The sequence below is a fragment of the Cygnus olor genome, chromosome W (genome assembly GCF_009769625.2).
Source record: "Cygnus olor isolate bCygOlo1 chromosome W, bCygOlo1.pri.v2, whole genome shotgun sequence".
Classification (NCBI taxonomy): domain Eukaryota; kingdom Metazoa; phylum Chordata; class Aves; order Anseriformes; family Anatidae; genus Cygnus; species Cygnus olor.
Window position 1 is genome coordinate 1,068,909 of NC_049199.1, and position 16,973 is coordinate 1,085,881.

Consider the following 16,973-nt stretch of genomic DNA (forward strand, 5'->3'; position numbering starts at 1 on the left):
CATAAACGGTATGGAATAAGGAGTGGATATCTGTCCTGGTTTCAGGTAGGACAGAGTTAATTTTCCTCCTAGTAGCTGGCAGGGTGCTATGTTTTGGATTAGAATGAGAAGAGCGCTGATAACATGCTGATGTTTTAATTGTTGTAGAGCAGTGCTTACACCAAGCCAAGGACTTTTCAGCTTCTCGCTCTGTCCTGCTAGCGAGCAGGCTAGGGATGCAGCAGGAGCTGGGAGGGGACAGACCCAGGACAGCTGACCCAAACTGGCCAAAAGGGTATTCCATACCATCTGACGTCATGCTGAACAATATATAGGGGTGGCTAGCCGGGGTGGAGGGGGGGCCGGCTGCTCGGGGATAGGCTGGGCATCGGTCAACGGGTGGTGAGCAATTGCATTGTGCATCACTTATTTCGTACACATTATTATTAGTAATACTATTATTATTATTGTTATTATTCTTTTCCCTGTCTTAATAAACTGTCTTTATCTCAACTCACAGGCTTCACTTTCCCGTTTCTCTCCCCCATCCCAGAGAGGGAGGGGGGAGGGTGAGCGAACGGCTGTGTGGTGTTTAGCTGCCAGCCGGGCTAAACCACAACAGTCTCTCATTCAAATACCTCTCGTTTCAGGTCAGATGCCACTAAGAGGAAGAAATTATCAGTTAAAAAAATATATCTGAGTAAATTTTGTCCAGCATTTTGGTTCACCGAGTGGGCCTGTTTCCTCCCTACAGCACGGCCAGTAACAAGAGAATTGTGATGGGTGAATGGAAAAGCAAAGTCAGCCCACCTGGCTGAGACCAACGCTCACATCATTAGGGGTAAGAAGACCTAATCCAGTGGCAGGAACAAGATGCAGTGATTATGTGAGTATTTTGGAAAGTAAAAGACTAATGGTGGGATGAGGGTAATGACAGAGCTACGAGTATTACTTCTGGTAATTGCATTTTAACCAGTGCCAAAATGGATGTGTTAATCAGTGATATAATGTAGAAGTTGCCTGAGATCTCAAAGGACTGGATGATCTTGGAAAGTTTCCTATAGTCCTAAGTTCCTTATAGGATCACTTAGCCTGCTTCATTCAATAAATGAAATATTTTTAAGGGTGCTTTACTGCCCAGACACCTCAGACAATTAATGTCCTCTCTCTTTGTATTTTACTTTTTTTTTTTTCTTTTTATAACCCATGCAGAATCCAATGATTTTTCAAGCAGAGATTAAATCTCTGCCATTAACTCAGAGCAGGAGATATAGGCTTACCTTCACTCCCCTAGTTCTCTCCTTCTTTCTTCCACCTGTGTATTTCCAACTGTTAGCCAATGCTTTCATTTATTTTTATTGCTCTTATTCCTTTTAGCGGAGAGAAACATTAACCATGGGGGTGTGATCCAGACTTGCTCGGATGGAGTGTGGCGGTGGGAGCCTTTGCACTCCCTCGTTTCATGCTTCAGCACATTTCTTGCTGACAAGTGGATGAATGCAAGGCAGAGCCACTGAAGCTAAGGCAGATTCCCCAAACCTGGTCTCAGCCCTCTGCTACACCCTCAGCAGACTTGGCAGTGCCATCTGCCAAAGGAACTTAGCTCCAACACAGTTTAGGCCAGGCCAGTTAGCTATTTAAAGAGGTAGGTTTATTTATATACTTTTTACCCTCCTTTCCTCCCCTTGAGCTCCCCCCCCCATTTTTTAAGATGGGAAATTACCAGTAGCCCTGAGCACGTAAAATTTGACAGCAGTTTACCAGATAATTTTGTATTGGGCCCTTTGTCTTTGCTGTTACTTTTATTCTTCAATAAATTCCTTCAACCATTAAACAATGTTACTCCCACAACAACTTTGGCAGAGATCAAAAGAGTGTGGCAGGTTTGCTTCAAGTTCCTACTGCTACCCTCCAGGTACCAAAGAGCTAGACAGACAAAGGATGTTCTTTCCCTGCTCTCTTCTAAAGGGTTTTGTCCTGGATTTAAGAAGTAAGGCGAATTTGGGGGTATGGGGGTTGGGAAGATGATTAGTTTCAATACAATATTTCAATCATTGTCCTTTTGCTGAAATTCTGATGACAGCCACTCATAGCAGTGCCTTACCTTACTAAAAAGAACTTGTAGTGCTAGGAAAGCCAGAATAAACATGAATTAAATTACTGTCGTATATCTGACAGAGCAGATCTCTGGTGTCACGAGCAGTAAGGATGGATATATGTATCTGAACTTCTCACAGCTTTGCATCCAACATGAACCTGACCACACACCTCAACAGCGCACTGTTTCTTCAAAGAATCCAGAAATCCTCAAAAAGGTGGCTGTTTTGTGGACTGTTTGGGATGAGCGGCGTCCCAGAGCTGAAACCTGCTGCGGCCACTAGTTTAGACATTAAAATCTTATCCTTGGTAGTAGACCGCAAGGATCTGGCCTCCACATGCTTTAGGTTGCGCTGGGATCTACCCAAATTCAAAACCAAAAACAACAACAAAAATCAGAGCAGGCAAATAAAATAAAAAAACACCAGAGAGATTATTTCATCCCCAGCACTGAATTCAACCTTTGGAAGGAGGTAAACTCTCAGGAGGCTTTGAAGGAAAGGAGGACACTCAGATGAGGCAAAGAAGCCCCCAGGGGAAGTTGCCTATTTAATTTCTGGAGTGTGGGCCGGATGCAGCTATTTTTGATTTTGAACCGAGTTCCTCTGCCCCCTGCCAGCAGTCCTGAGCCCTGTGCTGGTGCAGTGAGAGCAGAGGCCCAACCATCCCCTAACAGACATTACTTCTTAATACAGAACAGCATTCGGGCAAGGGATGTGGTTACTGTCAGAGGGGTCACGATTAATAATGATTAATCTGATCCTTGCCAACACGAACTGGATCCATCATTCACTAAATAATTACTTTGCAGCATGGATACTGTTTCCAGAGGAGACATGCATTTGTCATATTAAAACCAAAAACACACAGAAAGACAAGGAGGACCCAAGCTTTCAGTAACACTTGAACTCACACAAGCCACCAGAAAAGTTAAGCAAAAAAGAAAAAAAAAAATCAAAGAATAAGAGCAGTTAAACACTGATGAGCTGCCTACAATTTGGGAGAAGCAGGGAAAAATAAATAAAAGTAAACCCCACAAAGGCAAAGCTGCATGTGTTGAGAATATGGAGCTCTTTGCTACTTCTGGTTCTCAGCCTTGTGTGTACCCTTAATATACACACTATTTGTCATGCCACACAGTTTTCCCTGTTCTTAAATGATGTTTTGCTTTCCTTAGAAAGTACAGAAGTGACACAGCCAAAATCATTCCCCAGGAACCATTTTTCCTGCTTTATGTTAATATACTGTTTAGCACAAGGAAAACCTAGCCCAGGATTGCCATTCTTATGCAACAACGCACCTCAAATAATAAGCAACAGTATAATAATTTATGGGGAGGCATAAATTACTGGGAAACTAATAATCACTCTGAAGAGCATATATGAACCTTACAATTACAGTAGGATGTCTGTGGTGCAGAGACTTGGTTCTGGGCCTTGGAGCACAGATGAATTTCACTCCCACAAAACACACAGACAACTGGAAGCGGTGCCAATGGTAGCCAAGGACACGGGGGTGTTTGCTGCCAAGAGGTAGCCTTATTTTGGGACTTCTCTCAGTCATCCCACTCCACCAACCCAATGCTTCATCAAGACCATCCATGGCACAGAAGGAAGATGGAGGACGGGAATCCAGTGCTTTAGTGTGCTCAGCTGTATTCCCTTGGAGGTTACCAAAGGTTTTGTGGTATTTATATTACACTGCTTAGCTTTTCACCTCTGCTTGTAGGGTTTCATTTGGACTGGGAGGCCATGCAACTTAGTGCGGGGGTGTGGCCATGGGGGTCGACAAGCCCCATGGCTGGTGATAACATCAGACTCTTAACGATGAGGCCATCAGGAATGTAAAGAGTTTAGAAGAAACAAAGAAGGGTGATTCAGGAGACGCCTTGTTGTCTTGGACTGCTTGTTCTCCATCCGTTAAGGCATGGAAGTTGCTGGGTGTTTGCTGTTGCCGGGCAAAGTTGTTGACCAACGAATAGTTAGTGGAAAAGTACTGCTGTGGGGCGATTGGTACAAGAAGGGAGCCTGTCCTCAATAAGGAAGATGAAGTTATGCCCTCGATAAGAGAGAGTTGAAGTTATGTCATCAATAAAGAGGTAGCAGTTACTGACCCTAAAAGAACCCTGGTGTCTATGTCATCATTACGCCACAACTTAGACCACTGGTCCCTCTCCTGCTCTGGTGAAAACCCAACTTGAGAGCTGAGCTCCTTGTGACTGTTGGGAAATCCCAGCCCCATGTGAGCCTGTTTGGGCTTCTGCCCTCCACGATGACAGGGTCGGGATTTACTCACTGGTGACTGGCACCCTGGAAACCACCATACAGATAGGTGCTTTTGGATGTCAGGCCCAGGGATGCAGACTCCAAGTCAAGGAGTTTAAGGTGTCTTCCCTTCCAGAGGCACATTGGAGAAATAGCAGTAAATGAAATCATCAGCAACAGAGCTCTCCAAAGCTTCAGCCAGAATGTAGGTGGCTAGTCCCAATTCTTTATATAGCTCATGGTATAAAAACCACACACCTGTTTATGTTTACATTCAAGAAAATGAAAATTAAGTTGCATTTTCACAGAAAGTTGCAATGGCCTTAAGAGAAAACATAAAGCAAGACAAAAAAAAAAGTAATAAAGAAAAGAAAAAGATCCCAACAACAATTATGAAGGTAAATCTTTAAAACCTGAGACTGTGGGCAGGGAGGGAAAGACCTCAGCAAACAAAACTAAATCCAGCGTAGTGTTTTTCCCCTTCACAAAGTGAAACAATCTGTTCCTAAAATAAGGCTTCCTTGATTTTCTGGCAATTAGTGCCCTGAAAGATTAGCCTACAATCGTTGGCAAGTGTTTGCCTTTCCCAGCCAATGTCACCATAAAACTCGGTGTTTACCTACAAGGCCCAGGGGATAATTTATAAGCTGAGCTGAGGTCCCGCATTCACAGACAAATGTTCCACGCTGCCACCCACCCTCCTGTACAAACTTCCTCCCCATCCACCCACCTCCTGTCCCCTGAAGTCCTGGCAGCATCCTGCTAGAGGCATGACGGATGCACTTTGCAGCCTCTGCATCAAGCGTTTGCTCAACAGTTTATGCTGATGTAGCAAAAAAAAAAAAAAAAAAAGTTACTAAAGTTACTGAGGTGGACAACACGTCATTAAGCATCTGAAGTTAGATTTCAGAAATTAACCAAATGCAAAGAGGAATTCATTACTGTCCCACAAAACATTTATGAGGCTGAGATTATTTCTCCCTTCAAAAAACTATTGCGTGCTCTATAATTAAATTATTGTGGTCAATGAGGTTTAGGTCCTATGCTCAGGATTTGTTAGAGACGGTGTTTTGTAAACCTCTCCTGCAATCAAGATGTTCCCTTCTCATTTTTAATCTCCACTGCAAGAGGTTTGAAACTAATCTAGCCCTGTTGTAAATCAAGAGTGATTCAACCAGTGTACATCAGAATGCAAAAGAGTAAAATTGGTGAAAGTGTTTCATTTCTAAATTAATTTTCTTCTTATGTATTAGAACTTCAACATGAGAATATTAAGCTTGTATTTGTGAGAGTGGGAAGTATTGCTTTAAAGAAAACTCATATGAATCCTTGTCTCGATGGTGAACTGATAGTATGGTGCATGACAATGAATTCATTATTTAAAAATACTACTAAAAAAAAAAAAAGACTCAGTCTTCCAAAGCATTTATAAGTGTGTCCAGCATTCCTCACAACACAGCCCACCGCAGGATAGACAGATCAATTCTCAGATCTTCTTAGGTATTAACAAAACGAGGCTCAGGAACACCATTATTAATTAGGGTTGAAGAACATGCATGTTGAAAATGAAACATTTTCCCTCATAAGAACTCAGCCTTTTTCCCATTGACAAATTATCTGAAGCTCCTGAAGCTTTGTGGACACCGAATTTGCTTCAGGTCTATACCTGGTCATAGTTGTTCACAAGCTGCACCAGAGACCCCACCACCAGTTACCTGATATTTGAGATCAGCTGCTTCCCTCTACCACACTGAATATTGGATGACACAGTATTTATAAAATGCTTCTGCTCAAACCACTTTTTGTTTCATCTTCGGAACAAATGATCTCTGTATTCAAACCTCTCTTTAGTTACAAAGCCAGAAGGCAATAGCCACCAAAAACTTTGACTGGGACAAAACTCAGCTGGCCTGAAGACGTGCAAACTGGTCAGAAGAGCCCATCAGTTGGCTGTCATCCAGAGCGCAGCCCACCTTGCTTCCAATGGCTGGTCCCTGCAAGTTGCCCCACTGACATCAATTAGACCAATTTTAGAATAAGGGGCCAAGTAATGAATATTGAAACCTAGCCATCAGTTTTCAGTTTGTGAACAAGTTTTTACATGTCTATCATGAATAACCTCAATAAGGAATGTTCTTTTGATGGTGTCACTTTGGAACAAAAGCATGCAACAAATGGCACGTTTCTCTAGCGCGTTCTCTGTAACAATCACACGTCCAGGCAGCTACAGTTTGAGACCAAAGGTTGCGTGCATTTAGCCAGCAAGGAAGTGCAACAGTGTTTAAGAAAGGCATTGCCTGGAGTGTATCATTATAAAGAAATAGAATTCATGAATAAACAAACCAGATGGGAATAAATCAGGCTAGGGCATTCACAGCTCCTAGTGCAATGAAACCCTGATCTTGCTCAAAAGTTTTTTCCTACAAATAACAAATGCAAAAACATTAACGTCGTATCATTGTCAACCATGCCAGAGATTCCATTTGCATCCAGAAACCCCAATATGCAATAGCACAGTTCAAATCAATCAAATATTAACATATTCTTCATATTCTTTTATTTCTCTACTAGTTAAAGTACAGATTGACTGACCTGATCCGAGTCTTTCACTTGAGCATTTTTCCCTTTTCTGCAACCACAACTCATGAGCAGTTTCACATCTCTGATGACTTTTCCCTACAAGAGAGAAGGCAAGAAAAATATCACCACAATCTGAACAACCGAAGAACAAGATGCTTTATGATGAGAAGCATGGCAAGAAAGGGCATTAGGGAAACCTGCGGACTCATCCTGCACTGCTGGGAGATCCCCTTCCATGAAACAGTAGCTCCCAAGCTGCTAAGGAGACTTCCCCAATCACTGCATCAGGGAAGTCACACAGGGGCAGAAGGAAACCAAGGTGTGTAGAAGAACATAGTGGGAATATGCACAAACCAGGCTGAAAAGGAACAGGTTATTTTAGCCCAATGTTATGTATGTTATCATAAACATACATGAACAGGAACAAATCAATCATGTTCAGGGAGCACAACTGCCAAACTGGAATGGCTTGAGGCAAAGCTCATATACCAGTATTCATGTTCCTCAGACAGTGCTAATTTGCTTCTAGTGTAGCTAGATTTGGCAAAATGAAGACCTACAGGTATAATTTACCCACATTTGGGCAACTGGTCCATATAACCACCAGCAAATACTTGCCATGAATTCAACAACCCGCCCGCAACATTTCCATCTGCATCCACAACATCCATACTGTGCTTTGTCCAGGGGAGATCTCCAGAGAAACAGAATCCCCTCAGCCTCCCTTTGCCTACAGCCAGCAGTTTGGGAAATAAGCTGAGTCCAGCCAACTCCTTTTCACTGCCAACCCATCAGGTTGATTGAGCACGGTCTGAGCAGCGGGGTCCTCACGATACCCTGGTTCTTTTCTAGTGATCATTTGGGTCACTTTAGATCTTCACCAAAGTTTTTTTGGGGCTTATCAGGACCTGATAAAACTTGATAAATCCCCATGGCAGAAAGGGGCTGGGATTCTAGGTTTGGACACAATGCTGCTTGAGCTCAAACAATAACACAGCCAATTGAGTCCCCATAAACCCATCATATTTACACACTTTCTCACAGACATGCACCAAGACATCACCTTCCCCCCCCCCCCCCAACTTTTGCTGTCTGCAGCTGAAAAATAAACACTCAGCATCTGCTGGGCAACAGAGGGAGAGTCGCAAGATTTCATCAGGATGAATTTATATGGAAAAGAAGACCACAACATTAAAGTGGTTAATGAGTTTAGCCAAGTGGAAGCATTCTGCCCTAAATGATGAGGAAGGGAAAGGGCATGATCAGAAGAAATTGCAGCCATTGCTCAAAGTCAGGGCACAGCAGAGAGCTGACCCTCAGTGGCAGGAATTACAAACAGGCAGATAAACTTCAGGACACCTTGGGAGGGCCAGGTGTGGTGGGGTCTCTCACTCGGTGACCTCTATATCCCATAAGCTCCAGGAAGACCAGATGATATGCAAAAGTTATCCTTCCTCCTCTTCCCAAAAAATACACTGAAAAATACGACACAGAAAAGGCTGTGCCTACTCCTTCGGTGATTCAGTACGAAGCATCTTAAATTCTAGAAGTGTTCTCAAGAAAGAAACAAACTAAAATTTAAAGCAATTGTATTAAATTATTACATTAGAAATGGGAAGCCAAGGTACAGGGAGAGACTCTTTTGTCTAAGCAAAGGAGCCTTTTTAGACACCTGGAGTATCTGAGACAAGTTAGAGACTTGTTAGAGACAACAGGACCTAAGGGAGACCCACACTTTTCCTGAAAGACAGCTGATAGATGGGCAGGATACCTCAGGGTGCCTACAGCAAAGCACATACCTGTGTTTAGGCACTGGATCCATACATCACTAGCTGTTGGTCACCTTGTCCTAGTACCCACTGCAAAGTCACTACACAGGAAAAGATTCTCTAGCCCTTTTTATAACATAACACAGAGAAAAAGTCCCATTTTTAGACCCTTCTCTGGCTCCTAGGATACGCACCCATCCAGCCCAATTTCATGGCAAACCAATGTTTTTCTATAAGGTTGGAAGTATCACCAGCTTTATTTAACAGAGAGAAATCGCAAGATGCTGATCACAATCACTTAGACAATCAAGACCTTAGGGGGAATATTAACCCAAAACTTGACAGTGCATTTGGATTTATTTATTTTTTCTTGACAATACAAGAATGCAGGGGCTTTTCCAGTCCCTAAAAAGCAATCAAAAACCACCACACTGGCTGAATAATCCCATCTCCTTCCCCATCTGCAGATGCACCTCTCTTAATGGGCATCGCCTGAGTTAGCTACTACCTCCACCTTTTTAGGAAAGCCTTTTATGAACAGATGCTTAATTTGGGGATAGGTGCCTAACATTAGGCAACTAAGTTGAAAGGCAACAACAACAACAAAAAAAGCATATGGACATTTGCAGCCAGTCACAACTCCATTTAAGAGCAGATGGAGGCCTTGTCATTCAGGGGTTTCCTCGCATACACCAGGCAGTTCAGTGGGGATATGGGGAAAGGAGCTTCTGTTTGGATGCTTCTGTCTGGAACCAGATTAGAAGAAATCATGCTTTCCGCAGCACGCGCCTTGTGTTACATTAAACATGCATATGCAACTTCAGCTTTTATTCAGCAGTCTGAAACAGAGCCCTCCAGGGTGCTAAGGGTCAGTGAGATTTTGTTTATTTGTGTATTATTTTATAGTTTCTAGTGCACAAGGAGTTTGTTAAGAAATTAAAACACCTCACTGGGGCTATCCTGCTGTGGTTGTTGCCTCCTAATATATCCCTCCCTGCTCTGTCCAGCAGCACAGCCCTGTGCTCCTGATGCTTGCAGGGGAGGAAAAAGAGCTTCATCTCACCAGGTGCTACAGACATTTGCTCTTAATTTATGGAGCATCATTCCCATGTTCCACGGCCTTTTAATAACAGGACTGGGGAGGAACACAATGATCTTGAAAGCTCACAGATGTATTGTTACTCCGTGTTCCTCTGCTGCTTGCTCTTAATGCGATGCTGTGGCTTAGAAGCAGGTAGGCACAATGATTTCTAGAGGAGGAGCTCGCTTTGGCTTCTGCTGGCTCCCACTTTTTAAATCAGATATCCCCTTCTCAAGGCAAGGAGCAAGAAGACTGATAGGTGAGCACAGAAGAGGAGAGCACGCGGGTCCTGTCATCCCACATTTGACAGCCCTGCCATGGGGAGACCTGCTGGCTTCACCATCCTCCTCGCACCACGGGCTCCAACAGTTGGCCAAAGTTTGCAGGGGAAAAAAAAAGGGGGGGGAAATAATAATAATAATAATAATAGGGTTAATTATCTCAGCTTCACGGGTGACGGGAACTGATCTGTCACCAGTTTTAACAGCCTGTGGTCGAGACACGCCGAACTGCGTCACCCAGAAGTGAAATGAGGGCCAGTCACAACTCGCTTCACGCCAGCGGCCCCGGAGCACACACAGCTCCCCAGCGCTGCCAGCCTCATTTAAAGGAGTCAGACACAATGAGCTTGGTTTCATTTGGTGGCAAGCACCCAGCTCACGTGCTCCAAGCCCCACAACACAAGCACCCAAAGCTGACCCTTCTGAGAGGTGACAAAGTCACACAAAGCAGGTTTTACACATCCCAAGGTTCAGCAAGCTGCATTAGGGTTGTCCTCCCACTCTCCCAAGTCTGTGGCCAGACAGGTGGGCCCAGATCAGCAGCACCATGTCACTCGCCTTGCAGCCACCAGCAAGCCTGCCTGGGCTTTACAACTATCGGGACTCTACCTACTTGGTTCACGTCAGATTTCGCTGCATTTGAGCAATGGCCACTGAAAATACTGGCAACAGCCTCACCCCCAAGGCACTAGTGCAGCCCTTCTCTTGCACCTCCAAAGACCTCTGAGCAACAAAGCTGCAAATCCTTCCAGAAGGACGGTGTCAGCAGCCGCCAAGGTCCGGCACACACAGCATCACTTTTAAATGCCCACAGCTCTGCTCCTGCCTCACCAGCCAGGGCCAGGCACACACACAGCCATGCCTCACGCTTCCCTGGAATGACATGGGGTTGGGGCTTCTCCATCTCTCCAGCTTTGCAATGCCCTCAGAACATCCCCCAGATGAAAACAGGATGTACAGCAAGGGTCACTGAGACTTGGGCCCTGGAAACCTGTGGAAGGACAAAGCTTTCAACATGGGCTTTCTTTTTATCTTCCTGCTGCAGCAGCCTTGCTCTTTGCAGAGAAGCACTTTTCTGAGAGCTCTTGGTGGAGATGAGCTCAGCAGCACTTCACAGCCTCTGTGCTGTTTTTCTTCTCCTGCCTTGCGCCACCAACACATCTTTCCCACGATACCCACGTGCCCACAGCGACTGTCATGCCTGCTCAGGGATGACAAGTATGTAAGGGAGGTGACACCATCCTTCTGACTCCTTCCCCATCCATCCAAATATCCCAGCATTTTCAGCCCAGGAGAGAGCTTTTGTGGCCACCTGTTGTGGTTTAACCCGGCCGGCAGCCAAACACCACACAGCCGTTCGCTCACCCTCCCCCCTCCCTCTCTGGGATGGGGGAGAGAAACGGGAAAGTGAAGCCTGTGAGTTGAGATAAAGACAGTTTATTAAGACAGGGAAAAGAATAATAACAATAATAATAATAGTATTACTAATAATAATGTGTACGAAATAAGTGATGCACAATGCAATTGCTCACCACCCGTTGACCGATGCCCAGCCTATCCCCGAGCAGCCGGCCCCCCCTCCACCCCGGCTAGCCACCCCTATATATTGTTTAGCATGACGTCAGATGGTATGGAATACCCCTTTGGCCAGTTTGGGTCAGCTGTCCTGGGTCTGTCCCCTCCCAGCTCCTGCTGCATCCCTAGCCTGCTCGCTAGCAGGACAGAGAGAGGCTGAAAAGTCCTTGGCTTGGTGTAAGCACTGCTCTACAACAATTAAAACATCAGCATGTTATCAGCGCTCTTCTCATCCTAATCCAAAACATAGCACCCTACTAGCTACTAGGAGGAAAATTAACTCTGTCCTAACTGAAACCAGGACACCACCTTTGCTGTCACCCTGTACAAGGTAGGGCACGCAATGCATCCTGCGGTGGTGCTGCTGAGCTTCATAGCTACTTATAAATTGAAATCACTGCTGTTTTGCACTACTTTTGCCTATTAAGTAACAAGCCCTGGGGGACATGGCAATTTTATTTTTTCTAGAGCCATAGTTCACTCTTTAACCAAGAAGAAAATGCATATAGCACCACAATGGTGAACCCTTAAAAAAAAAAAAGGAGGTGGGGGTGCATAAGTGACATTGAAAAGAACAACATATTCAGCATTTAAGGTTTTTACGCTGTTCTGTAAGTGTGATGAAAAGTCTTGAGGAAACCATGCCCAAGAGCCCACAGAGGAACGCAGTAGAGTGGGAGAGCAAAAGTGGGGAACGGAGGGAAATGGGAATTGAATCCAAGGTGGAGGCAAGCAGCAGTACAACAGACAGCTGGTGTTTGGGTGGTGGTAAATCACCCTGAAATGAGCCTCTTCCCTCAGCTCAATGAGGCCTAAACGACAAAGGAAGGCACAGCTTGCAGCCGGACAGCCTGCTAGCCAACCACAGACACACATGACAGCTTCATTCAGGAGCCTGGAGTCAATACAAAAGCTTCGAAATCAATCCGACATCCTGTGACCTCAAACAACGCACCAAATCTCAGAATTGGAGTCCCAAATGAGGGGGAGCAGCATTCAAGGGAGATCAAACCGCAGGGCTGGCACTGAAAGGGACTAAAAAGGAGAAGAATGTTCCTAGTTTATTAATGGTGAGGTCTGGCCGGCTGCATCCCAGCCGCCATAGGTTACATTCATTAAAGGGCAGCGCTTTGCACTTATTATGCAGAAACCAGCCAGTATGTGTGCCTGTATGTGCAAGCGTGCCCCTCACTTTCGAGAGATCAAGATGTGCCTTTCTGCTTAGCACTGTTGTCTTCATCATAAATTCCTCCTGTGTGAACCACAAACATGGGTTTTCCCCACTTGAGCAACTGTATGCGTCTGTGTATGTGACACAGACGCACGCACGCCCTCGCACATATGTACGCTCGCTCTCAGCCTTGAGCCTGAAAAGCATAAAAGAACACAGGCAGGCTCTTTCCCAGGAAAAAAAAAAAAGCCCGGCCTTTCCCATCTGAGTAATCCCCCTTCCCTCCTGGCCATGCTTTCAGCTCTCACACACACAATCTACTACAAAAGGCTGAAGAATTACAGATGGTTGCCACTGCAGACAGAGTTGATTGCTCCATAAACACTTGCACGCACTTAGGAGCCGTAAAGGACCTGGTCCCACATCACAGCAAAGCCCCAAAGTACAGAAATAGAAAAAAGAAGGACTTCAGTCCCATGAGCTGCCCCCTCCGGATGGCACTGGCCCCTCTAGGGTAATTTCACCTGCAACATCTGTCTCGCAGCACCGCATACAACCGGCACCCTTACCCCATGCATGTGGCACCAGCAACAAAAAGGCCAAACAAATCCTTTTTATCAGCTTCCCTTTGAAGGCAGGTGGAGATGTAGAATATAGACACAGACACAAAAAGAGAAAAGGATAAATACCATTTGCAAAAATACCGTTTGGATTTCCCTGTCCTAATTATCTTCTTTTCAGCTGCCACATATTTGAAAGAGTCAGACCTTGCAAGTTTTCTCCTCCTCAGCTGCAGAGCCCAAGACAGAGCACTTGCATTAGGAGGTCAGACTTGAAAAACACTCCCTTTTTGTGCTGAAATGGGAGTAGATGAAGAGAAAGGGCTGAATTTTTCAAAGCTGTCTATGGATTTTGATGCATATTTCCCATGTGTTTTCACTGAAGAAGTGTTGAAGTCCAATCAATTTTGCTTTTAAAGTGTCACACTGATCTCATCAAGAATAGATACGGTTGTAGGAGCTAGTAATCTCTATCAGATCTGGAGAAACTTAGGTGTACAGAAACTGAAAACAATAAACATTCCCTAGGACCTGATTTCAACAGATTTTTTTCCTCAAAAGATGGAGAACTTAGTACTAAGGCTCCACAAAAAAAAAAAAAAAAAAAAAAAAAAAAACACACACTAAGACAAGATGAGGTTATATTCAAACCCCTTCAAACCCCATGCAGGAAGACCGGAGAGGTCCCCACCTGTTTTAACAGCAAAACAAAAAGCCTCTCCATTATCATTCATATAAAGAGGAAAACTGCAGCCAGCTTGGGCAGGTGCTGTGCTGGGTCGGGCTGGGATGGAGTTAACTTTCCCTGCAGCAGCCCACACAGTGCTGTGCTCTGCACTTGTAGCTGGAACAGTACTGGTATCACTCCAGTGTTGTGTCTATTGCTGCACAATGTTGGCACATTGCTGCCAGGGCAGCTGACCTAAACCGACCAAAGGGATATTCCATACCATATGATGTCACACTCAGCAATAAAAAGTGGAAAAGGGAAAGGGTCTCTCATGGTGGAAGCGTCTGTCCTCCCAAACAACCGCTACGCGTATTGAGGCCCTGCTTCCCAAGACATGGCCAAACATCGCTCATTGATGAGAAGTAGAGAGTAACTGCCTTTTTTTTCTCCTCTGTGCTTCTGCACAGCCTTTGCTATTTTTTTTCCCTCTTTTTTTTTTTTCTCCCTCTCCCTTTTCCCTTTAATTAAATCATCCTTATCTCAAACCTTGGGCTCTCTGTGTCATATTTTCTCTACCTTCCTCTTTGAGGAGGGGGAGTGAGAGAGCAGCCGTGGCAGAACTCGGCTGCCCACCTGAGTAAAACCACCACAGGTGCCCAAAGATGTGGTAGTTGAGAGGCCGGAAATGATGGAAGGCTGCAGCAATTTGTAGCAATGCCAAAGGAACAGAGTCTGCAGGGATCAGATGGTGAAAGATTCAAGGTTAAGTTTGATGGTGGGAAAAGGCTGAAGTCTTTCATTTTCAAATGTGTTTTTCTTCTCATTGAAATAGCCCTTTTGGTTTCAGCTATCCAGTAAGCGCAAATATAAGTTCTTCAAATTCAGGTAAGCCAAGCTCTTATTTGGATGATTTCTTTCTTTTTGTCTTCCCTGCCTACTTTAAACTCTGCTATTTGAATAATTTAACAATCTATCTTAAATATTTCACTAATAAATCATAGGCTGGTGTTTCTATTCATGTTAGAACTAATCAGTGGAGGAATGCCTAAGCTAGAAGTTAAAATTCTGCTCCACCAATTTGGCGATGCATAATCATTTCTCTGCAGACTCTCCAGCGAATAAAAGCTTCTCTGCAGAATTGATGTCATATAAAAAGTTCTTCGTGCAGACGTGGAGCACAACCGTGGTCCAGGGCTGTCTGTATTCTGCCAACAGGGCTTGATATTTCCAGACCTAATTGGTTTGTAGAGGTTTCCAACCCCACCAAGGGCGAGCATGGAGCTCACAGCTGAATCCCATCCACGGGCACGCAGAGCCAGGGTCCCACTCCACCACTCAGGATGCTGACAGGACAGTTTTCAGAGATGGAAGCAGGTACCAAGGAACCCCAAACTCCACTGAACATCAACAGGAATAAAACTTGGAGTTCCCAAACACATTTGGCAACTACATCTCAATGCACTTTTGATGCAAAATTAACACATTTATAAAAACTAAGAAAAATCAACCACCCTCAGCCCATCTCCAAAACTCACAATTCATCAAAATGAAGCCAGTAAGCCTCACACAAACACAATTTAGTTCAATTAAGTCTAATTTTGTCCCTAAATCACTGAGATACATTCAGGGCAAGGCCCACTGTGGTGTCCCTCAGCAAAACCCAAAGTGCATGACCTGTGTGAACAGACAGCAAGAAGTTCATAGCTAACATTTTGAATTCCAAAAGTAAAACAGGAGTAAACAAACACCAAAAGAGGAGGGAAAGTGAACAACTGTAAAATACATCACTACTAAGCTGACTTTCATTTTGTTTTGTGTCAATTTACTTGGTTTTGTAACAGAACCTACAGAGCAACGCCTTTTCCCCCAAAGAAGTCCACAGTGATCTGCCATCAGCAATGTATGAGCACAACGCACCTGCAGATGCACGCACACTCCTGCATGCCTACACAAACAGATGCACAAAGAAAAACCACCATGGCCGATGTGATTCCTCTCCTGCAGCTGGGAGGACTTCTCCCTGTCCCACCGCCCAGCAGCAGTGAGCTTGCCTGCGGGAGGGCGGCGAGGTGGAAATCGGACCCACCTCCTCCTCCTCGTTTAAGGACAGACATCTCTATCTTTCCTCCCTGTCTGCAGCTGAAAAGACTTCCTAGACAAGCTAACACGGAAACAGCTAATGTACGGCTTTGTATCAGGAATGTGGCCAGGGCTTCAAGTCCTCTGCACCCCAACTCCCTCAGCTGGGCTGCTTCATCCCCAAAAGGGTCGCCCCTTCCTCCTGCTCCTCCCCTCCTACTCCTCCTACTCCTCCTCTCCTGCTTTTGTAACTTATCTCCCTGCAAGCGACTTCCCAACAGGAGCTGAAATTAAACAGGCTGCCCATATGCCACAGCTCACTTGTTGTCTGTTCCCCTCGCTGCCATCTGGCCTATTTGCTCAGCCGGGGGGGGGGGGAAGGAAGGGGAGTAGGAAAAAAAATAACGTGTAGGGGGGAAGAAGAAGAGGGATAAAGCCAGATACAATGAGAATGAGGAGGGAGGTGATGATACTATCTCTCACATCTGCTCCTTGGCCAGACTCCCAGATAGATCAGTAATGGAGAGCAGCAGAACCAGTGACAATTAACCGAAACACACTCCTGTTTATTTAACCTGTTCAGAGGGATCAGCTCGTGCTGCTCCCCTGGCAAGGAGGCACCGCGCTCCAGCAAGGAGCTTCCCACTGAGAAACCCCAGCCAGAGGAGGCAAATGGAGAGCTGCTCTCCAGACCCAGGCTGGAGAAGAAGAAAAAAAATAAAAAGAAAAAAAACTGCAGAATACAATTGTGCTGAGGCTTTCCTTAACTCTCCAAATCACTTTTTTTTTTCTTTCAATACAGCAACACAAGCAGATAAGCAAGGATGTAACTGGGTGTGGGAGGAGTTGCAGGTCTGCCCTGGTTTT

At 44.9% G+C, this 16,973-nt stretch overlaps 1 protein-coding gene across 1 annotated transcript in view; it reads right to left on the minus strand.

Annotated features, from left to right (window-relative positions):
* Nucleotides 1–607: 607 nt before the first annotated feature.
* LOC121062418 (SET-binding protein-like) overlaps nucleotides 608–16,973 on the minus strand; it is a 47,908-nt gene continuing 31,542 nt past the window's right edge. Inside the window, exons 3-4 of the mRNA XM_040542408.1 lie at nucleotides 6,933–7,016; nucleotides 608–4,598 (exon numbers count right to left, since the gene is read on the minus strand). Coding sequence (XP_040398342.1) covers nucleotides 4,554–4,598; nucleotides 6,933–7,016 — 129 coding nt within the window. The 3' untranslated portion in view covers nucleotides 608–4,553. The remainder of the gene's footprint in view (nucleotides 4,599–6,932; nucleotides 7,017–16,973) is intronic.